Raw genomic sequence first — 23,217 nt, forward strand, 5'->3', positions numbered from 1 at the left:
ATCAGTCTGACCATCATAACTCAGCTCCATGCTCCATCTTCTGACCTTTGACCTTTTCTCTTGGACAGGAGACATGGACAGTCAGTGGTGGGATCACGGATCTTGGCATGGAGACCCTGCACCCACCGCTATGGTAAGTCTGACTCCGCCCCTTCAGAATCTGTCTGACTCCACCCCTTCAGAATCTGTCTCACTCCACCCCTTCAGAATCTGTCTTACTCCACCCCTCCAGAATCTGTCTCACTCCACCCCTTCAGAATCTGTCTCACTCCACCCCTTCAGCATCTGTCTCACTCCACCCCTTCAGAATCTGTCTTACTCCGCCCCTTCAGCATCTGTCTCACTCCACCCCTTCAGAATCTGTCTTACTCCACCCCTCCAGAATCTGTCTTACTCCACCCCTCCAGAATCTGTCTTACTCCACCCCTTCAGAATCTGTCTTACTCCACCCCTCCAGAATCTGTCTTACTCCACCCCTTCAGAATCCGTCTTACTCCACCCCTCCAGAATCTGTCTTACTCCACCCCTTCAGCATCTGTCTCACTCCACCCCTTCAGAATCTGTCTTACTCCACCCCTCCAGAATCTGTCTTACTCCACCCCTCCAGAATCCGTCTTACTCCACCCCTCCAGAATCTGTCTTACTCCGCCCCTTCAGCATCTGTCTCACTCCACCCCTTCAGAATCTGTCTTACTCCACCCCTCCAGAATCTGTCTTACTCCACCCCTCCAGAATCTGTCTTACTCCACCCCTTCAGAATCCGTCTTACTCCACCCCTCCAGAATCTGTCTTACTCCACCCCTTCAGAATCTGTCTTACTCCACCCCTCCAGAATCTGTCTTACTCCACCCCTTCAGAATCTGTCTTACTCCACCCCTTCAGAATCCGTTTTATTCCACCCCTCCAGAATCTGTCTCACTCCACCCCTCCAGAATCTGTCTTACTCCACCCCTTCAGAATCCGTCTTACTCCACCCCTCCAGAATCTGTCTTACTCCACCCCTTCAGAATCTGTCTTACTCCACCCCTCCAGAATCTGTCTTACTCCACCCCTCCAGAATCTGTCTTACTCCACCCCTTCAGAATCCGTTTTATTCCACCCCTCCAGAATCTGTCTCACTCCACCCCTTCAGAATCTGTCTCACTCCACCCCTTCAGCATCTGTCTCACTCCACCCCTTCAGCATCTGTCTTACTCCACCCCTTCAGAATCTGTCTCACTCCACCCCTTCAGCATCTGTCTCATTCCACCCCTTCAGCATCTGTCTCACTCCACCCCTTCAGCATCTGTCTCATTCCACCCCTTCAGCATCTGTCTCACTCCACCCCTTCAGCATCTGTCTTACTCCACCTCTTCAGAATCTGTCTCACTCCACCCCTTCAGAATCTGTCTCACTCCACCCCTTCAGAATCTGTCTTACTCCACCTCTTCAACATCTAACTTGACCCCACCTCTTCAACATCTGTCTGATCCCTTCAACATCTGTCTGACTCCACCCCTCCAGAATCTGTCTTACTCCACCTCTTCAACATCTGTCTGACACTCTTCTTTTGAAAAGTGATGAGTTGAGCAGAACTAATTAAGTGATGTCACTCATCAGCATCCGGTCGTCTGGCAACCATCCAAGGATGGAGAGCGTCTGATTGGTCGAATTCTCCTGAACAAGCGGATGAAGGATGGAACAATTCCTGCAGATGCAGGAGCACTCCTTGGACTGAAGGTGGCACTCTCGGTCCTCTTCCTCCTGCCTTTCATTCAGCTAAGTGCCTTGCTCATGAGTTGTGTGCTTGCAGGTTGTCGGGGGCAAGATGACTGAGTCCGGTCGTCTGTGTGCCTTCATCACCAAGGTGAAGAGAGGAAGTCTTGCTGATACTGTAGGACATTTGAGACCAGGTAAAAACATCTCAGTAAGTAAGTAAGTAGTAAGTAAATCATTTTATTTCAATTGTATGAGAGGGTATTTTAAAAAACTGTGATATTTCTCTGAGTTTGAGCTGCGCATTTACACATAAATATAATTATAACTCACCACAAAGGATGATGCCTGAAAACTGCGGCCATGGTGGAGCTCTGGATCAACTCTGTCTCTGTTTGCCACTAAAGGGGGGGACAAGGACATTTAAGGACATTTACATCACGATTCTTGACGTGGTGTTTTGTTCCAGGACTGTGATTGGCAATCATGGCTTTATGCGTCTTGCAACACTGCCCCCTACAGGTCTGGCTGCTCATACGAGCTCTGAACCAGGTGTATATGCGGGTCTGTGGAAATGGAAAAACAAATTCTAAAGATAGAGGGGCAAATATCTGTTTATGTAAAAACCCAGGAATGTGTAAACGTGGCATGAGACCAGGTGAAAACATCTGAGACCAGGTGAAAACATCTGAGACCAGGTAAAAACATCTGAGACCAGGTAAAAACATCTGAGACCAGGTAAAAACATCTGAGACCAGGTGAGACCAGGTGAAAACATCTGAGACCAGGTAAAAACATCTGAGACCAGGTAAAAACATCTGAGACCAGGTAAAAACATCTGAGACCAGGTAAAAACATCTGAGACCAGGTGAGACCAGGTGAAAACATCTGAGACCAGGTAAAAACATCTGAGACCAGGTAAAAACATCTGAGACCAGGTAAAAACATCTGAGACCAGGTGAGACCAGGTGAAAACATCTGAGACCAGGTGAAAACATCTGAGACCAGGTGAGACCAGGTGAAAACATCTGAGACCAGGTGAAAACATCTGAGACCAGGTAAAAACATCTGAGACCAGGTGAAATAATCAGTCCCTAATTTTAACTGGTTGATAGACAGAACAACATCCTGCTTTCTGATTGGTCCTATGAACACAGGTGGGTCGTACCACCTGGTTTACTTGGTCGGACCAGGCAATCTGATGATCTTGTTCTTCTCTAGGTGATCAGGTTCTGGAGTGGAATGGTCGAGTTCTCCAGGGCGCCACTTTTAACGAAGTCTACAACATCATCCTGGAGTCCAAACCTGAGCCTCAGGTGGAGCTTCTAGTGTGTCGGCCAACCAGGTGGGCGGGGTCGACTTGTTCTCCAGCATGTTCCATATGCTCTACAACAGGGGTGCTCAATACGTCGATCGTAGTATTGGTAGATCGCATTAAATACGCTCATAGGGCGCTGGTTCCATACCCACACTTCCCCCTTTAACGTTCTCATGGTGTCCGCATTACAACAACACACACATACAAGTATACAAGTGTGCGTATTTAAAAATAGAGCGGGAGCAAAACTGAGTTTGGTTGTGCTTTATTTAAGTATTGATTACAAAGTACTAGCATTTTTTTTACCTGTCATCAATCAAACCCATGGAACTCCTCGTCCTGTTTCTGAATTGAACAGCTGCGCTGAATCTCCATCAAACAAACCAGGTTCCTGTTCTCCACTGTCAGTCACCTTCTGGGCCGTGCGGCTCCTTGGAAATGAAGCAGGAACCACAGTGAACAGCAGACACGCTCGCCCAAGCATCTACAATCCATTTTCAAATTGTGGCGTAACTCGTCCGGCGCTGCCTTCCACTCTTAGTGAAACTGTGGTCTCCATCGCTCATCCATCGGTCATCCATCGGTCATCCATCGCTCATCCATCGCTCATCCATCGCTCATCCATCGCTCATCCATCGCTCATCCATCGCTCATCCATCGGTCATCCATCGCTCATCCATCGCTCATCCATCGCTCATCCATCGCTCATCCATCGCTCATCCATCGCTCATCCATCGCTCATCCATCGCTCCCACGCCGCTCGCAGCCTTACTTTGAACGGCCGGTTCACACCGATGTCCAGCGGTTGGAGTTCCGAGAATTTTCATTTCTTCTGCTAGCGTTACTGCTTTTAGTGGAATGGTGACCGTGGAAACGCTTCTCCCACTCGTTCTTTGTGTGATGATCCACTGCTCGAGTCTTTCCTCCAACTCGGGCCACCTCGCCTGATGTCCGCGGAAACTCAGCTGCGTCTTCTTCACCTGTCGGAGCTCGTTTTCCAGCTTCCTCCACTTGCGAACCATCGATTCATTAATCTTAAATTCTCTCGCGGCTGCTCGATTTCCATGTTCCTCCGCTGATGGCCTTCAGTTTAAAGTTAAACTGCTTCATAAGCGTGTCTCTTCGCCATTTCCAGGGTTGTTAAAACAACGATGTTCTGCAGAACGCACATACCCGTTCATTTATATACAATCCACGCCCACACTTCCCCCTTTAACGTTCTCATGGTGTTCTCTACTACGTCCGCTTTACAACAACAACACACACCATAGGGCGCGCTGCACCATAGGGCGCGCTGCACCATAGGGCGCACTGCACCATAGGGCGCGCCGCACCATAGGGCGCGCCGCACCATAGGGCGCGCCGCACCATAGGGCGCGCCGCACCATAGGGCGCGCCGCACCATAGGGCGCGCCGCACCATAGGGCAAAACTAACAAGCAAGAAATAAATATATGTTTTCCATTTTTGTAGTAGGTAGATCATTTTGACTTGATCATTTTATAAGTAGCTCGCATGCTGAAAAAGTGTGAGCACCCCTGCTCTACAACATGCCAGCCGATATTTTTCTGACATGGTCGCTGGCGTGTTCTGTAGCATGCTCTCTGATGGGTTCTACAATGTGCTCTACGATGGGTTCTACAGTGTGTTCTACCATGTGTGTTCTACCAGGGGGTCTACGATGTGTTCTACTAGGGGTTCCACAATGAGTTTTCTACGATGGGTTCTACAGTGTGTTCTACCATGTGTGTTCTACCAGGGGTTCTACGATGTGTTCTACTAGGGGTTCCACAATGAGTTTTCTACGATGGGTTCTACAGTGTGTTCTACCATGTGTTCTACCATGTGTGTTCTACCAGGGGTTCTACAATGTGTTCTACGATGTGTTCTACTAGGGGTTCCACAATGAGTTTTCTATGATAGGTTCTACAATGGGTTCTACGAGAGGTTCTACGTTGGGTTTTCTATGATGGGTTCTACAATGGGGGTTCTGCAATGGATTCTATGATGGGTTCTACGATGGGTGGTCTATGATAGGTTCTATGATGGGGTTCTATGGTGGGTTCTATGATAGGGGTTCTATGATAGAGGTTCTAGAATGGGTGTTCTATGATGGGTTCTACAATGTCTTTTATGATAGGGGATCTACAATGGGTGTTCTATGATGGGTTATATGATGGGTTCTACAAGGAGTTCTACAATGGGTGTTCTATGATGGGTTCTACGATGTGTTCTGCGATGGGTGCTCTACACTGTGCTCTACAATGTGTTCTACAAGGGGTTTTACAAGGGGGTCTACGATAAGTGGTCTACGATGGGTTCTACAAGGGGTTTTACAAGGGAGTCAACAATGGGTGTTCCACAATGGGTTCTACAAGGAGTTCTACGATGGGTTCTACAAGGGGTTCTACGATGTGTTCTACAATGGGTGTTCTACAATCTGTTATGCAGGGGGTTGAACGATGGGTGCTCTACGATGGGTTCTATGATGGGATATACGAGGGGTTCTACGATGGATTCTATAATGGGTTCTACGATGTGTTCTACGGTGGGTTCTATGGGGGCTTTTACGGTGGGTTCTGCGAGGGGTTCTACAATGGGTGTTCTACGATATGTTCTATTAGGGCTTCTACGATGGGCCTTCAACATCATGTTTGACTTGATTGTCATTGTATTTTACTTGTACTCTAACATGTTCTGTGACGTTTCAGATGTGAAATGTTTCTCGATGTATTTTCTGCTCTGGTCTACGACATGTTCTTGAGCTCAGCTGCATTCTTCTATTTTTGGACTATTTGCCCTTTGTGTTTGTTCTTCAGGGACTTTTGCAGAACAACAGAAGGTTCCCATGTTCAGCTGGAATCCAGTGAGTTTGTAACTTGACAAACCTTCCAAAATATATCTTTTCTCTCTCTCGTTCACTTTCTCTCCCTCTGATTGTCTTTGTCTTTGTCTTTGTCTTCAGGTTCCAGTTCCTTTGACTCTCAGAAAGTTGGGCCGGCCATCTCTGTCACATCTCCCATGAGCCCCGGTGTTGTGTCTGGACAGGTGTCTGTAAGTTACCCAGCATGCATTGCACATGATCAGTAGCTGTCAGCTGTGGGCTAACAGTGTTTCCATGGTGATGTGTTTGTTTTCAGACTTTGAACAGACTTCCTCTGGTTCCTAGGATCCAGGTAACCTGTAGAGCTGAGCGCAGGCAGATATCTCTGTGTCCAACCCTTCCTTGTCCTGTAGTCCAGTTTTTAGTCCAACTAATGAGATGTAGAAAACTTTCATCCCAGGTCCGGGGTCTACCATATATCAGACCCAGGAACCATAGAGGCCAGGGTCTACCATAGTGGATCAAATCCAAGGTGCAGGCTGTGCAGAGATGAACCAGATGGTCTAGTAGTCTAGTAGCAGGGTGTGTTGAAGAGTCCATCGGTCCAACGTTCCCCTCCCTCTACGATTGCTTGTGTACTAGTATTTCATCAGTTCTGTATTATTCAATGAAATAGTATTTTATTTCTATAAACGCCAACAACAACACAGACATCTTGAGGCACGTTTACCAAACTCCTCCACACGAGCAAGCATAGGCGACTGTGGAAGTAACCTGCAGAACCAGGGTCAGGCGTGGTGAAGATTCTATCAGAGGGAACGTTCTAATGTTGTTCCGTTGTGTTCCATCACTGTTGTTTCAGAATACTGTTTTGCTTCAGTTTTGTTATTTTCAGTCGTCGTTCTGACGTTTCAGAGAGTTCTTCTGGAGTTCTTCTGCTGTGTCTCGTGTCTGCACATATGTGCTTCATCAGGTTCACTCAGGGTCTGGTATCTGGAGCAGCAGATCTCCTGTATGAAACCTCCTCCTCACAGTGGTCCGACGCCCTCTACTGGACCCTGTGTCATCCTGCACTCTGTGACTCTAATAATCTGGGTTTTTCTCCAGGTGAAACTGTGGTACGATAAAGTTGGTCATCAGCTGATTGTCACGGTTCTTGGAGCTAAAGAACTTCCAGTTCGAGATGATGGTCGGCCAAGGAATCCTTACGTGAAGATCTACTTTCTGCCTGACAGAAGGTAACAAGGAGAACCAACCAGAACATAGAGGGTTCTCATGTGGAAGCAGCAGTGTGTTCATGGTTTCCTTGTGTCCACACAGTGATAAAAGTAAGCGCAGGACGAAGACGGTGAAGAAGTCCGTGGACCCTCGGTGGAATCAGACCTTCATGTACTCTCCTGTCCACCGGCGGGAGTTCAGGGAACGAATGCTGGAGCTGACGGTGTGGGACCAGGCCCGGGTCCGAGAGGAAGAGAGCCAGTTCCTGGGAGAGGTGAGGAAGTCATGGAGTGAGACAGAGTGAGATGGGCTGGAGCAATGTGAGACAGGGAGCGGTCAACTTTGTTGTTGCCAGTTCTGCAGATGTGTTCCACATGTTCAAGGTACAGTCTCAGTAAGGTCCCTGGATGTTTTCTAGACGGTGTCCAGGTGAGGTCTTTACAATGTCCAGAAGACTTCCTTTCACACACCCTCCATCAGTTCTCTGGATGTTCTCTGTTGGTTCTCTGTGCTGCAGGTGCTCATCGAGCTGGACTCGGCTCTGCTGGACGATCAACCTCACTGGTACAAACTGCAGGTGCATGATGGGTCATCACTGCCGCTGCCCAACGCCTCCCCCTACCTGCAGAGGAGAGGACTGCAGGCCGAGCACGCTCAGAGTGGGAGGAGGCTGCAGAGTGAGAACACACACACACACACACACACACACACACACACACACACACACACACACACACACACACACACACACACACACACACACACACACACACACACACACACACACACACACACACACACACACACACACATTGCTATGGTGTGTTGTTTCTGTTTTATAGTTTTGTTTTTATGCATTTGATTCTGATTTCATTCTCATGTTGTTTTTTTGTACTTTTAATTTCTCACAATGCGCTGCCAGACAAAGGCCCGTACTATAACCCAGGTAAGAGTGTGTGTTTGTGTGTAGATGTGTGTGTAAATGTGTGTGTGTGAGCTGGTGTTCATGGTCATTTTGTGTCTTCAGGGTCTCAGAGGATCAGCGACAGTGAGTTTTCGGACTACGACTGTGAAGACGGCATCGGTGTGATTTCAGGTGAACTCCAGACCTCATCTTGCAGGCACAGCAGCTGGCCAATAGTCCATCAGACAATAAAGAATTCTTTTCATTCTAATATATTTTAATAAATAAATAGGTTATATTTAGTGTATTTTATCATGATGGTGTACACACTGAGTGAATGACTATTTAACCATAACGTGACCTGTGTGCAGACTGCCGGGTGAATGGGCGGGACTTCCACAGCTCGACACTCTCTGTGCCTGAGCAGGTGATCCAGTCGTCCAATCACTGCTCTCGATCCGACATGGTCAGGATGCGCTCACGGTCGCCGAGCCAACCACCTCCTCACAGGTGATCTGCTTCCTTCTCCCTCACTCCACCTCACCTCATGGTAAAGCTAGTGCCTGTTCCTTTAAGAGCCAGGTGCACAGTGTGCTCCTGTTTTAGAAGCAGAGAGACAGACTAACAAACACAAACAGCCACACAGCAATACACAACACATCACCAGAGTACTGAAGAACTGGAGGAGCTGTGAGTCCTGTGAGACAGTGGGTACATCCTAATAGTCCCTCCTATCTCCTTTCCTATCCACTTCTCCTTCACCCTGGAAGTGATTAAGTGGCGGCCATGATAAGGACCGTTGGAATTCTCACTAAGCTAAGGAAAGGAGGCTCAATGCTTCCTTTAGAACCTCCTTTAGCCTAGGAACCACTGACGCTTCCTTTAGAACCTCCTTTAGCCTAGGAACCACTGACGCTTCCTCTAGAACCTCCTTTAGCCTAGGAACCACTGACGCTTCCTTTAGAACCTCCTTTAGCTTAGGAACCACTGACGCTTCCTTTAGAACCTCCTTTCGCCTAGGAACCACTGACGCTTCCTTTAGAACCTCCTTTAGCCTAAGAACCACTGACACTTCCTCTAGAACCTCCTTTAGCCTAGGAACCACTGACGCTTCCTTTAGAACCTCCTTTAGAACCTCCTTTAGCTTAGGAACCACTGATGCTTCCTTTAGAACCTCCTTTCGCCTAGGAACCACTGACGCTTCCTTTAGAACCTCCTTTAGCTTAGGAACCACTGAGGCTTCCTTTAGAACCTCCTTTAGCCTAGGAACCACTGACGCTTCCTTTGGAACCTCCTTTAGCCTAGGAACCACTGACGCTTCCTCTAGAACCTCCTTTAGCTTAGGAACCACTGACGCTTCCTTTAGAACCTCCTTTAGCTTAGGAACCACTGACGCTTCCTCTAGAACCTCCTTTAGCTTAGGAACCACTGACGCTTCCTTTGGAAACTCCTTTAGCCTAGGAACCACTGACGCTTCCTTTAGAACCTCCTTTAGCCTAGGAACCACTGACGCTTCCTTTGGAACCTCCTTTAGCCTAGGAACCACTGACGCTTCCTCTAGAACCTCCTTTAGCCTAGGAACCACTGACGCTTCCTTTAGAACCTCCTTTCGCCTAGGAACCACTGACGCTTCCTCTAGAACCTCCTTTAGCCTAGGAACCACTGACGCTTCCTCTAGAACCTCCTTTAGCCTAGGAACAACTGACGCTTCCTTTAGAACCTCCTTTAGCCTAGGAACCACTGACGCTTCCTCTAGAACCTCCTTTAGCCTAGGAACCACTGACGCTTCCTCTAGAACCTCCTTTAGCCTAGGAACCACTGACGCTTCCTTTAGAACCTCCTTTAGCCTAGGAACCACTGACGCGTCCTTTAGAACCTCCTTTCGCCTAGGAACCACTGACGCTTTCTCTAGAACCTCCTTTAGCCTAGGAACCACTGACGCTTCCTCTAGAACCTCCTTTAGCCTAGGAACCACTGACGCTTCCTTTACCAAAGGAGACCAGATCATGTTCCCCCACAATTCCTTGCGGCGACAACATTTAAAGGAACCCGCTCATCGGAGCGTTCCAGTCCAGTAGTAGTGCAGCCTGTTCTCACTCTGATTGGTTCTTCATTCACCTGGCAGCCGGTTCCCTTTAGTTCCTCTTTTCCTTTGCTTTACATTCCAACCTGAGATATTTGACATTAGATCAGAGGTTAGAACCTCAGGGGAACGTGGGAGAAATGTGCTTTTTGTAGTTCATTTTCAGAAATTTGTAGTTTTTTCACCAGAGCTGACATCACTAACCTGCGCCGCCGTCACATTATTATTACGACAATGGAAGTGTGGTCTGATGGTCACAAGAACGTGATCGCTTTTCCCTAACTCCTTTAGGAAGCCTCCTAACTCCTTTACTAACTCCTTTAGGAAGCCTCCTAACACCTTTCCTTAACTCCTTTAGGAAGCCTCCTAACTCCTTTAGGAAGACTCCTAACTCCTTTACTAACTCCTTTAGGAAGCCTCCTAACACCTTTCCTTAACTCCTTTAGGAAGACTCCTAACTCCTTTACTAACTCCTTTAGGAAGCATCCTAACTCCTTTACTAACTCCTTTAGGAAGCCTCCTAACACCTTTCACTAACTCCTTTAGGAAGCCTCCTAACTCCTTTACTAACTCCTTTAGGAAGCCTCCTAACACCTTTCCTTAACTCCTTTAGGAAGCCTCCTAACTCCTTTACTAACTCCTTTAGGAAGCCTCCTAACACCTTTACTAACTCCTTTAGGAAGCCTCCTAACTCCTTTAGGAAGCCTCCTAACTCCTTTACTAACTCCTTTAGGAAGCCTCCTAACTCCTTTAGGAAGCCTCCTAACTCCTTTCCTTAACCCCGTGACTTCCCCATGGGGTTAAGGAAAGGTGGATAGAAAAGGAGAAAGGAGGGACTATTAGGAAGCACTCAGAGTGAATCAAAGTGAGACAAGAGGGGGCTTTTCCACCAGACAGAAACAGGTTCTAGTTCAGAGCCAGGCCAGATTTAGCACCAGTTCTTTGTCTTTCCACTGCCAAAGCCTCGGCCTATCAGGTGCTCAGCCGGCCCCACATCGCTGCTGGGCCAGAGCGGAACCTGACTCGTCATCAGCTGGGGACAGAGTTATCGCTACCTACGGGGTGGAAGAGACATTGTACCAGCATTCTGACATCTACAGTGAACACGGAGTGCTTATATGGAAAACAAATAATAATAACGCCTGGGAATGAGATAACAAGTGAATAATACGAGGGAACGAGCTAATTGAATGGGCGAAGGCGGAGCCGTGGCTCTGCAGAGCTCCAGAGCTCCAGAGCTCCAGAGCTCCAGAGCTCCTGCACTGTCACAAAGTCAGCTGCGTTGGATAAAGGATTTTCATTGTAACATCATTGTAAGTAACTTCACTTCCAGGTCTTGCATGGCGTCACCAGTGACGTGTGGTGAGCACGAGGGTTGGGTAGGCAGGATGTTGCAAATCCAGATCACCAATGTTGACACCAATGACAGTTTCATATGTTTCAGCTGGCTAGTGTTAATCTAAAGGCCCCTGCATCCTCCCATTTAGAAGCCATAAGAACAAAAAGAAAATCGGCAATGACGTCAGCCAGCTGCCGAAAAAAAAGCTTTTTCGGCAGGAGAGTTCATACTCCGAGGAGAAGCTGTCGAGGCCACGCCCCCTCACAACAGGACACGCCCCTCACGGCAGGACACGCCCCCTCACGGCAGGCACATTTCTGTGAAGTGGTCTTTTAACTTTTCAACTACACAGCTTATGTCTTGTTCAAATGTTTTCAGGAATATATTTCACTAAACTGTTTCGGTAGTAAAAGAGAAAGTTTGTGTTCGAGTCGCCATGTTGGTCTGGTTCTAACTCGAGGAGCCGACAGCTCTGAGTGATGCCTTCAGGTGCATCACGGAACTGACCCCTCCAACATGCTAACGAGATGCGGGGCTCATACAGTCGTGAGGAAAATCAAGATGGTAAAACAGCAGTAAAGAAACTTAAACAATGACTCAATAGCAGTCTCCATCCTCTCTCAACGAGATGGACTGAGACTGATATGGCAGCGCATCTGTTGTTTCTGTTGGAAAAACAGAAACATGGAGAAAATGACAACAGCTTCGGAGGAGCTAGCCGCGACGCTGAAACCACTCCTGCTTCGAGCCTGCTCGCCAAATTTACATGAAAGTGACAGCCATACCTTTACAACAATAGGCTTATGCATGTTTTCAAATAGCCCCCCGGCTAGCTCAGTAGGTAGAGCATGAGACTCTCAGTCTCAGGGGTAGAGGGTTTGTGTCCCACGCCGGGTGTCACCTTCCCGTGGGCTCTCCACCTTCCCATGGGCTCTCCACCTTCCCGTGGGCTCTCCACCTTCCCGTGGGCTCTCCACCTTCCCGTGGGCTCTCCACCTTCCCGTGGGCTCTCCACCTTCCCGTGGGCTCTCCACCTTCCCGTGGGCTCTCCACCTTCCCGTGGGCTCTCCACCTTCCCGTGGGCTCTCCACCTTCCTGTGGGCTCTCCACCTTCCCGTGGGCTCTCCACCTTCCTGTGGGCTCTCCACCTTCCCGTGGGCTCTCCACCTTCCCATGGGCTCTCCACCTTCCCGTGGGCTCTCCACCTGCAGGAAGGTTCTTAATGGTGCTATGTGATCTGGGTGACGGTGCTCAGACTGACACCCCCACGACCCGGAAACGGATAAGCGGAAGAAAATGAATGAATGAATGAATGAATGTTTTCAAATTGTGCAGCACCTCTTCCTCTTAATTCATCCAATCCTTGCTTTCGTACCATTCAGTGTGGAAAAGTACAAACAATGTTCTGATCTTTCCTTTGTTGGAGGTCTGGAGCTCAGGTGTCTTTATCATCTGTAGCGCTGCCATCCTGCCTGTTAACCCGCCAACTAGCGAGAGAGCGTAGCAGCGCTGTATCAAGTCACTAATGCACTGTGAATGTACCTTTAGCATTTAGCATAGCACGGTTATGTCCAAAGGCAGCGGAGTGATCTGCCTTTTTACGTAAACAATTCAAACATCCAGACACTGGATATGACCGGCAAAGGCAGAGCAGCAATGTGACTTCAGGAGAGGGTGTGGCACACACACACACACACACACACACACACACACACACACACACACACACACACACACACACACACACACACACACACACACACACACACACACACACACACACACACACATACACACTTCCACTCCTCACTAAAGGAGCTTCTGAAGTTGCTTGTTCTCTGTCATCATTTGCTCAAACTCTAAAAATCATGTTCCTCTTTTGTTGTTGCCTCTTTGTTAATTCATGTTCCTGCTTCATGTTACTGTCTGGATAGAGCTGCTCTAGATAGAGCTGCTCAGGCTGGTTAATCTAGGAAATCATCTTACTGTCTAGATAGAGCTGCTCAGGCTGGTTAATCTAGGAAATCATCTTACTGTCTAGATAGAGCTGCTCAGGCTGGTTAATCTAGGAAATCATCTTACTGTCTAGATAGAGCTGATCAGGCTGGTTAATCTAGGAAATCATCTTACTGTCTAGATAGAGCTGCTCAGGCTGGTTAATCTAGGAAATCATCTTACTGTCTAGATAGAGCTGCTCAGGCTGGTTAATCTAGGAAATCATCTTACTGTCTAGATAGAGCTGATCAGGCTGGTTAATCTAGGAAATCATCTTACTGTCTAGATAGAGCTGCTCAGGCTGGTTAATATAATAACAGATGTAAAGTATTTGGATCATTGTAATAACTGCAAATAATATATGTAGCACAACCAGGGTATTGTATGTTATCCCGTTCCCCCCTCCCCCCTCCCCATCAACTTCTCTTCTCGTCTCTTCTCTTCTCTTCTCTTCTCTTCTCTTCTCTCTCTCTTTGAGCGTCCCCCCCCCCCCCCCGTCCAGCAGCCATACCAACTCCTAATAAAGCAGCAACAGGAGACTCCAGGTCTCTTCCTGTTCAAGAGTAAAAACTGTTCTGACTCCAGAAGGTTCTAGATCACATCATGTTGTTGGCCCAAGCTGCTGAACAGGAGGAGGGAGAAGAAGAAAAAAAGAAAAAAAAAGAAGAGGGTGTGGCCTTCAGGAGGGGTGTGGCCTTCAGGAGGGGTGTGGCCTTCACAGTAAGACAATTCAATTCAATTCAATTCAATTCAATTTTATTTGTAAAGCTCTAAATCACATCAACAAACATCTCAGAACCTCTTACAATGATAGAGAACAACAGAACCCAACTAAACCTTCCAGAACCTCTTACAATGATAGAGAACAACAGAACCCAACTAAACCTTCCAGAACCTCTTACAATGATAGAGAACAACAGAACCCAACTAAACCTTCCAGAACCTCTTACAATGATAGAGAACAACAGAACCCAACTAAACCTTCCAGAACCTCTTACAATGATAGAGAACAACAGAACCCAACTAAACCTTCCAGAACCTCTTACAATGATAGAGAACAACAGAACCCAACTAAACCTTCCAGAACCTCTTACAATGATAGAGAACAACAGAACCCAACTAAACCTTCCAGAACCTCTTACAATGATAGAGAACAACAGAACCCAACTAAACCTTCCAGAACCTCTTACAATGATAGAGAACAACAGAACCCAACTAAACCTTCCAGAACCTCTTACAATGATAGAGAACAACAGAACCCAACTAAACCTTCCAGAACCTCTTACAATGATAGAGAACAACAGAACCCAACTAAACCTTCCAGAGCAGCAGATGGAACAAGCAACAGTGGAAACCAGGAAGAACTCCCTCTCAGGAAGAACAGTTCATAAGAAGTCCCTCTTCAGGAAGAAAGCGATGCAGGAGTGAGTGACTTGTGCAGCCTCTCTGGCATCCCAGTTGAGTCCTTTGGCCTATGAAGCACAAAATGCTGACACTTTCAAATCTATAGGTACTGTAAACTACCAGAAATTGAAAAATAGAATATAATTAGATTAAAATTAAAACAATTAATCAAAATGAATATTTCCTTCATTTAAATTCAGCCTTGGGTAGGAACTGCCTACCCTGCCTACCCTGCCTACCCTGCCTACCCTGCCTACCCTGCCTACCCTGACTGCACGTCACTGGACATTATGACCGCAGGCTGAGGTCTGCATGAGGCAGCAGGGGGCGCTCCGCTGTGAGGCGCTCCACAGAACTTCTTTCTAATGAAGCCAGACTTCTGGTTCCTCAGGAACTACTAAACAAACTACAAACTACTGTAAATGAAAGTTGGAGTTTTTAGAGCTAAAATGAGCCTTTTAATGTCTTCATGTGAAAGAGAACTTTAATCAGAGTGGTTACCTAGGTTACCATGGAAACGGCTGTAGAGCAGTTCTATCATTCTACACCTCCATTCCTCCATGTTGAAGCTTTTGATTCAGACACGTCCAGAAATAAAGAGAAAGGAGCAGAACGTCACTATGGAATGTTGGAATGGTGAAAAATAAGAGCCAAGATCATTCAGGTTATTATTATTATTATTATTATTATTATTATTATTATTATTATTATTATTATTATTATTATTATTATTAGGGTTTTTCCTCTATGTCCACTCCGGGGCTCCGGACTGAAGCAAGACGGACGTGAAAAAACAAAAATAGAGGGACGAGGAAACGCAATGTTTTCTGGCTCTTTGGTCTGCGGCCGAGGTTCAGACCAGACGTGTTGGAGCGACCCGGACCAAACTGGTGTTACAGTCCGTCTCCTGGTTCCTGGATCCTGCCAGACGCAATGACGTGGCTCTCACTGGCTCCCTGACAATGGAAACACAACCGCTTCTTTGGAGCTGCTCATTAAGAACTGAACTAGAACCTGAACTAGAACCTGGTTTTGGTGGAAAAGCCCTAAGAGTGAAACAAAGTTAGACAAAGTGAACCAAAAGCCCAGTTTCCACCACACAAACAGTGCAGGCATGGAATGGGTTGGTCCGGTGCCAACCCATTCCGGTTCGGTTCAGGTTCCCACCGCAAGAATTGTGGATGGTACCGACGCTTTTCCGTCGCACTTCTGTTGAGGTACTCGGGACAATTGGACGGTCCTGATTTTGAGGAGCCGTCAGCTGATTGGTCAGTGATTTACTACACGCCCTCCATATTTTAATCAGTCGACTGTATGAATCCTCAGATTCAGCTTTGCACTGGTTGGTTTTTTTTTGCTGTGGAACTTTCATGTTGGTCCCGGAAGAGCAGACGCGAGGCAGGACGGAGACGGGGACTCAGGAGCAGGCGCTGGCCGGTGCTCCATTGTGTGGGCCGCCATGTGTCGCACACACTCGCTGGACCCGGAGCTCCGGTTCCCCGATGCTGGAGTTCCAGAACCTGCCGATGTGTGTGACGTTATGCAATGCGACGATCAGACTTGGACCGCATCCACACACGGTGCGCCGGAGCTGCCCCGAGCCCCGAGCCGCCCCGAGCCCCGAGCCGCCCCGAGCCGCCCCGAGCCCCGAGCCCCGGTGTCTGTCCTCGTCTCGCGTCTGCGATCTCTGCCCCAAAGCCCAAGTTGTGGCTGTCACATTCAGCGGCGCCGACCGGCTTTTTGACACTGGAGTGGTCTCGGTGTCACAAAGCTGGGGCGACATTTGCTGGTGACGCCGCATCTCGCGTTGTGGCACCGGAATCAGCCGGCTTTGTGCCACCGGGCCGTGCGCTGCTGCAAAGAGCCGGGGGCTAGCTGCAGCTCTATGGCTGCAGCTCTGTGGCTGCAGCTCTGTGGCTGCAGCTCTGTGGCTGCAGAAAAAAGTTACTAACACAACAGGTGCAAAGCGAGGATGTAAACAGCAACATAGGATTCATAAGGTCCAGATCGGTCACATATCTACAGAGCTCTAAACCCCGCCCACATCTTAACCAAACTTTCTACGGAGGAAACGCACAACAGATTTGGCTCTGGTAGCTTTGCTGTACCGCTCCGTACCGCTCCGTACCGCTCCGTACCGCTCCGTACCGCTCCGTACCGCTCCGTACCGCTCCGTACCGCTCCGTACCATCCCTGCACATTTTGTGCGGTGGAAACAGGGCTAAAGTGAACCAAAGTGAGACAAAGTAAACCAAAGTGAGACAGAGTGAACCAAAGTGAGACGGAGTGAACCAAAGTGAGACAAAGTCAACCAAAGTGAGACAGAGTGGACCAAAGTGAGACGGAGTGAACCAAAGTGAGACAGAGTGAACCAAAGTGAGACAAAGTCAACCAAAGTGAGACAAAGTCAACCAAAGTGAGACAAAGTCAACCAAAGCAAGACAGAGTGAACCAAAGTGAGACAAAGTCAACCAAAGCGAGACAGAGTGAACCAAAGTGAGATAGAGTGAGACAAAGTCAACCAAAGCGAGACAGAGTGAACCAAAGCGAGACAGAGTGAACCAAAGTGAGACAGAGTGAGACAAAGTCAACCAAAGCGAGACAGAGTGAACCAAAGTGAGACAGAGTGAGACAAAGTCAACCAAAGTCAACCAAAGTGAGACAGAGTGAACCAAAGTGAGACAGAGTGAGACAAAGTCAACCAAAGTGAGACAGAGTGAACCAAAGTGAGACAGAGTGAACCAAAGTGAGACAGAGTGGGATTAAGACTGAAACCAATTCACTACATGATCAAACTTTTACATCCTGACTTCTTGCCCATGTGTGACTTTTTCATTATGTCTGGTTTGTATGTGACCTTTGACCTTTTGTGACCCCTGACCTCTCGTTGGCAGCAGTAATGGTCTGTACCCTTTGTACCGAGAGGACGCTGTGCGGCTGCTGCGAGGCTCTAAACTGAGCCGGGCGTACTCTGACGCCGGCCAGTACAGCAGCTTGGACAGGTAACCAATGAGAACCACGACCCAGATCAGGGTCACCTGGAGCACCGGCCAGTCAGCTGCTGTCTGGGTTTCAGTGAGCAGTGTGTTTGAGTCAGTGAGTCAGACAGATTGAATGTCAACGTCTGAATCAGTCACATCTCTAAGTCCTGCCCCTCTGCTGCTGTTAACCAATCAGAGAACAGCTTTGAACCAGGACCCGGGCCTGGACTGGAGCTACTTTTAGTGTTTAGTTCTGGTTCAGTGCAGCTGTAAATGTGTATGACTAGTGTAGTAGAGGTGTAATGTGGGTAGAGTAAAGGTGTATCACTAGTGTAGTGCAGGTGTAATGTGGGTAGAGTAAAGGTGTATCACTAGTGTAGTACAGGTGTAATGTGGGTAGAGTAAAGGTGTATCACTAGTGTAGTAGAGGTGTAATGTGGGTAGAGTAAAGGTGTATCACTAGTGTAGTACAGGTGTAATGTGGGTAGAGTAAAGGTGTATCACTAGTGTAGTAAAGGTGTAATGTGGGTAGAGTAAAGGTGTATCAATAGTGTAGTAGAGGTGTAATGTGGGTAGAGTAAAGGTGTATCACTAGTGTAGTACAGGTGTAATGTGGGTAGAGTAAAGGTGTATCACTAGTGTAGTACAGGTGTAATGTGGGTAGAGTAAATGTGTATCACTAGTGTAGTACAGGTGTAATGTGGGTAGAGTAAAGGTGTATCACTAGTGTAGTACAGGTGTAATGTGGGTAGAGTAAAGGTGTATCACTAGTGTAGTACAGGTGTAATGTGGGTAGAGTAAAGGTGTATTACTAGTGTATTAGGGATGTTGTACAGTTAATACACTTAATAGAAGTGTAGTACATGTGGATGGATGAGTGTAGAGCCGGTCTCACTGAATATCTCTTTTTTTAATCCAGGCGCGCTGTGAGAAGAATGTCTTATACCAACTCTCTCGACTCTCAGGAGAGGTACAGTCACAACAACAGTAGTAGCAGTGGTAGCAGTAGCAGTAGTAGCAGTGGTAACAGTAGCAGTAGTAGTGGTAGCAGTAGCAGTAGTAGCAGTGGTAACAGTAGCAGTAGCAGTGGTAGCAGTAGCAGTAGTAGCAGTGGTAACAGTAGCAGTAGTAGTGGTAGCAGTAGCAGTAGTAGCAGTGGTAACAGTAGCAGTAGTAGCAGTAGCAGTAGCAGTGGTAACAGTAGCAGTAGCAGTGGTAGCAGTAGCAGTAGTAGCAGTAGTAGCAGTGGTAACAGTAGCAGTAGCAGTGGTAACAGTAGCAGTAGTCGCAGTGGTAACAGTAGCAGTAGTAGCAGCGGTAACAGTAGCAGTAGTAGTGGTAGCAGTAGTAGCAGTAGTAGCAGTGGTAGCAGTAGCAGTAGTAGCAGTGGTAACAGTAGCAGTGGTAACAGTAGCAGTAGCAGTGGTAACAGTAGCAGTAGTAGCAGCGGTAACAGTAGTAGCAGTAGCAGTAGCAGTGGTAACAGTAGCAGTAGCAGTGGTAGCAGTAGTAGCAGTAGTAGCAGTAGCAGTAGTAGCAGTGGTAACAGTAGCAGTAGCAGTGGTAACAGTAGCAGTAGTAGCAGTGGTAACAGTAGCAGTAGTAGCAGCGGTAACAGTAGCAGTAGTAGTGGTAGCAGTAGCAGTAGTAGCAGTAGTAGCAGTGGTAGCAGTAGCAGTAGTAGCAGTAGCAGTAGCAGTTGTAACAGTAGCAGTAGCAGTGGTAGCAGTAGTAGCAGTGGTAACAGTAGCAGTAGCAGTGGTAACAGTAGCAGTAGCAGTGGTAGCAGTAGCAGTAGTAGCAGTGGTAACAGTAGCAGTAGTAGCAGTGGTAACAGTAGCAGTAGCAGTGGTAACAGTAGCAGTAGTAGCAGCGGTAACAGTAGTAGCAGTGGTAGCAGTAGCAGCAGTAGCAGTGGTAGCAGTAGCAGTAGTAGCAGTGGTAACAGTAGCAGTAGCAGGGGTAACAGTAGCAGTAGTAGCAGCGGTAACAGTAGTAGCAGTAGCAGTGGTAACAGTAGCAGTAGTAGCAGTGGTAACAGTAGCAGCAGTAGCAGTGGTAGCAGTAGCAGTAGTAGCAGTGGTAACAGTAGCAGTAGTAGCAGTGGTAACAGTAGCAGTAGCAGTGGTAGCAGTAGCAGTAGCAGTGGTAACAGTAGCAGTAGTAGCAGCGGTAACAGTAGTAGCAGTGGTAGCAGTAGCAGCAGTAGCAGTGGTAGCAGTAGCAGTAGTAGCAGTGGTAACAGTAGCAGTAGCAGTGGTAACAGTAGCAGTAGTAGCAGCGGTAACAGTAGTAGCAGTAGCAGTGGTAACAGTAGCAGTAGTAGCAGTGGTAACAGTAGCAGCAGTAGCAGTGGTAGCAGTAGCAGTAGTAGCAGTGGTAACAGTAGCAGTAGCAGTGGTAACAGTAGCAGTAGTAGCAGCGGTAACAGTAGTAGTAGCAGCAGGGTGGCTGTGTCTTGCTTGGTACAGTGGTCTGTATCTCAGTTGCAGATTTGATCCCTCGTCCATATGTCAGGTGTGTCTGTCCTCACCTGTCCTCACCTGTCCACCTGTGTCTGTCCTCACCTGTCCACCTGTGTCTGTCCTCACCCATAGTTAGCTGGGATCTGCTACTCTGAACGAGATAAAGCGGTGCAGACAATGGATGGATGAACTGTAGCAGTAATAGTATTACTAGAAATAGTATGAATAGTTGCAGTAGTAATAGTAGTAGCAGTTGTTAACTCTGTGGTGTCAGTAATAATCCCTTCAGAATAGAAGTAATCAGATTTTTCTGTGTTTACCCGTGTAAAGATACTTAAATCTTACCATGAATGGGAGCTGTGAGGACTACAGGTGAGAGCTGTGCATTGTGGGTAATGTAGTGCTAGATGCTCCCATGTTAATGAGGGACTGAGGAGTCTTTGTGTTCTGCAGTCAGGACTTCATCCCAGACTTCCCCTACCAGCCAGAAGCCTTTGACCACGAGCTGCTCAGGTAAACAGCCACAGGCTCAGGTGTACCTCACCCTGCTTTCTCTCCTGGCATCCTCTCCCCCAAGGCCTTCTGGAAAACATAGTGTCGTTTCACCTCCTTCAAAGCCCTTTCAAGTTTGCTGCCCTCCGAGGCGTCTTGGATCCCATCACCATGGAGACGTGGCCAAAAGTGGTGGTTGTCATGGTGACAGTTGTTGTGGTGAATCACAGATATAGCCGGGGAATGGACCGAAGGGATTACTACTGTCGCTCTCGCTCCGCTGACCCGTGGACGATCACTGAGCGGGCAGACTCCGCCCACCTGAGGTCCGGATGCTCTGCCCCCCCCTCTCCTGGTCTGATCAGGTGATACGCAGCTGACCAATCAGAGAGCAGTTCTTCCAGCTTGGTGTTTGCTGCATGTGCTGACCACACCCCCATTCCTTCAAACACCTGCTAATGAGTGACGGGACAACCCGCCAAGATGACATCACCCCAGAGTGTTGTAGGACTCACTCCACAGCATGACATCACTGCATGGTGTGACATCACTATGGTGCAGCATCACTCCCAGACCAGCGATCTACTTTCTGTTGGATAAAGATTTTGTTCTTTTCTCGCATGTGTTCTGCATCCAGCATCTGCCTTATTAGTAGTATTATTTATTTTAGTTTGCTTTTTTAGGTTTTGCCTGAGTTCCCAGAAGCTTTTGTTTCATTGCGAGACATGATTTCCAGGTCCTCAGTTTCCTCTGAACTCTGGCAGACTTGATAAGACTTGGTCAAACTCGAAGGGACACAGACAGACTCAGAGAGATTGTGACAGGCAGACTGTCAGAGACTGTCAGAGACTGTCAGATACTTTCAGAGACTTTCAGATACTTTCAGAGACTTTCAGAGACTTTCAGATACTTTCAGAGACTGTCAGAGACTGTCAGATACTTTCAGAGACTTTCAGATACTTTCAGAGACTTTCAGAGACTTTCAGAGACTGTCAGAGACTGTCAGAGATTTTCAGAGACTTTCAGAGACTGTCAGAGACTTTCAGAGACTTTCAGAGACTTTCAGAGACTGTCAGAGACTTTCAGATACTTTCAGAGACTGTCAGATACTTTCCGATACTTTCAGAGACTTTCAGAGACTTTCAGAGACTGTCAGAGACTTTCAGAGACTGTCAGATACTTTCAGAGACTTTCAGAGACTGTCAGAGACTGTCAGATACTTTCAGATACTTTCAGAGACTTTCAGAGACTGTCAGAGACTTTCAGAGACTGTCAGATACTTTCAGAGACTTTCAGAGACTGTCAGAGACTGTCAGATACTTTCAGAGACTTTCAGAGACTTTCAGAGACTTTCAGAGACTTTCAGAGACTTTCAGAGACTGTCAGAGACTAACAGACTTCTAGAGATTCAGACGGACTTTCAGAGACTGTAACAGAGTGGGAGAACCTCTGAGAGGCTCTGACAGATTGACAGATTCAAGGAGACTCTCACAGGTTCGGAGAGACCGGAGAGATGCAGATAGACAGACCGAGTCAGAGAACCTGCCAGACTTGGAAAGATGCACACAGACTTGGGCGAACCTGTCAAGTCATGGATTTCATTGTGGTGCTTTGGACTCTGGCAGGGCGACTGCTTGCAGTGGTTCCAACCTGACGAGCCCAACGGGGACGCCGGTCTACGGCCGCCGTGGACGCCAGCTGCCCACCGTCCCACCCAAAGGAGCTGAAAGTACGTATGTGAGCCACCTGTCGGGTGATTCCTCCAAGCAGCCGGGCAGCAGGTCGGGACACGTCCATGTTAGAGTCACATGTCAATCCGTCTGTTCATTCTGCTTGGTTTAACGTTGTGTCTCAGATGGAGGGGTTTCCTGTGAGCTGGTGCAGACCGGTACGGACAGTGGACCTCTTTAGACCGGTTCACTTTAGGACCTGTAGGGTGTGTGCGTGCGTGTGCGTGTGCGTGTGCGTGTGCGTGTGCGTGTGCGTGTGCGCGTGCGCGTGCGCGTGTGCGTGCGTGGGCCAAGAGAAAACCCAACATGGCATCTTAAAGGTTTCAGTGTGCAGTGATGCAACAGGCTGAAGACACGACTGGTGACCATGGTAACCGAGGTACAATGAACTCCTCAGAGGGACATGTTTACAAATGCTTGTGAATCTTGACGCAGCCAATCAACTCTGTTCAGTGCTGTGAGCGCCGCCCACAAAGGTCCTGGACCCTCAGAGAGCCCCCAGGAGGGGGATCAGCTCTCGTGAACTTTAGACAGCATTCATGGGGTTCTTGAGGATTTGAAGGGTCTGAGATCCAAGTGTTCTGTGAGGTTCATTCCTCAGTCTGAATCACAGAAGTTCAGATACTTTCAAAGAGTTTGTCCTTGCGGTCCCTGTCCCAGTTCCTGTTGTCCTGTAGGGCTTTTCCACCAAAAAGAACCAGGTTCTAGTTCAGGACCGGTGCCAGAGCCGGTTCTTAAATGAGCACCACCAAAGAACCGGTTCTTTTTCC

At 47.9% G+C, this 23,217-nt stretch overlaps 1 protein-coding gene across 1 annotated transcript in view; it reads left to right on the forward strand.

Annotated features, from left to right (window-relative positions):
* Positions 1–23,217, forward strand: part of LOC308122508 (regulating synaptic membrane exocytosis protein 2-like) — a 39,340-nt gene that overhangs the window by 7,387 nt on the left and 8,736 nt on the right. Inside the window, exons 6-23 of the mRNA XM_080484335.1 lie at positions 69–133; positions 1,600–1,719; positions 1,793–1,892; positions 2,917–3,040; positions 5,832–5,878; positions 5,978–6,066; positions 6,153–6,188; positions 6,944–7,074; positions 7,157–7,328; positions 7,572–7,731; positions 7,977–8,000; positions 8,082–8,150; positions 8,330–8,468; positions 17,677–17,781; positions 18,680–18,730; positions 20,556–20,597; positions 20,679–20,738; positions 22,343–22,446. Coding sequence (XP_080340461.1) covers positions 69–133; positions 1,600–1,719; positions 1,793–1,892; positions 2,917–3,040; positions 5,832–5,878; positions 5,978–6,066; positions 6,153–6,188; positions 6,944–7,074; positions 7,157–7,328; positions 7,572–7,731; positions 7,977–8,000; positions 8,082–8,150; positions 8,330–8,468; positions 17,677–17,781; positions 18,680–18,730; positions 20,556–20,597; positions 20,679–20,738; positions 22,343–22,446 — 1,638 coding nt within the window. The remainder of the gene's footprint in view (positions 1–68; positions 134–1,599; positions 1,720–1,792; positions 1,893–2,916; positions 3,041–5,831; positions 5,879–5,977; positions 6,067–6,152; positions 6,189–6,943; positions 7,075–7,156; positions 7,329–7,571; positions 7,732–7,976; positions 8,001–8,081; positions 8,151–8,329; positions 8,469–17,676; positions 17,782–18,679; positions 18,731–20,555; positions 20,598–20,678; positions 20,739–22,342; positions 22,447–23,217) is intronic.

This window comes from Lipophrys pholis (assembly GCF_963383615.2).
Source record: "Lipophrys pholis genome assembly, chromosome: 17".
Classification (NCBI taxonomy): Eukaryota; Metazoa; Chordata; class Actinopteri; order Blenniiformes; family Blenniidae; genus Lipophrys; species Lipophrys pholis.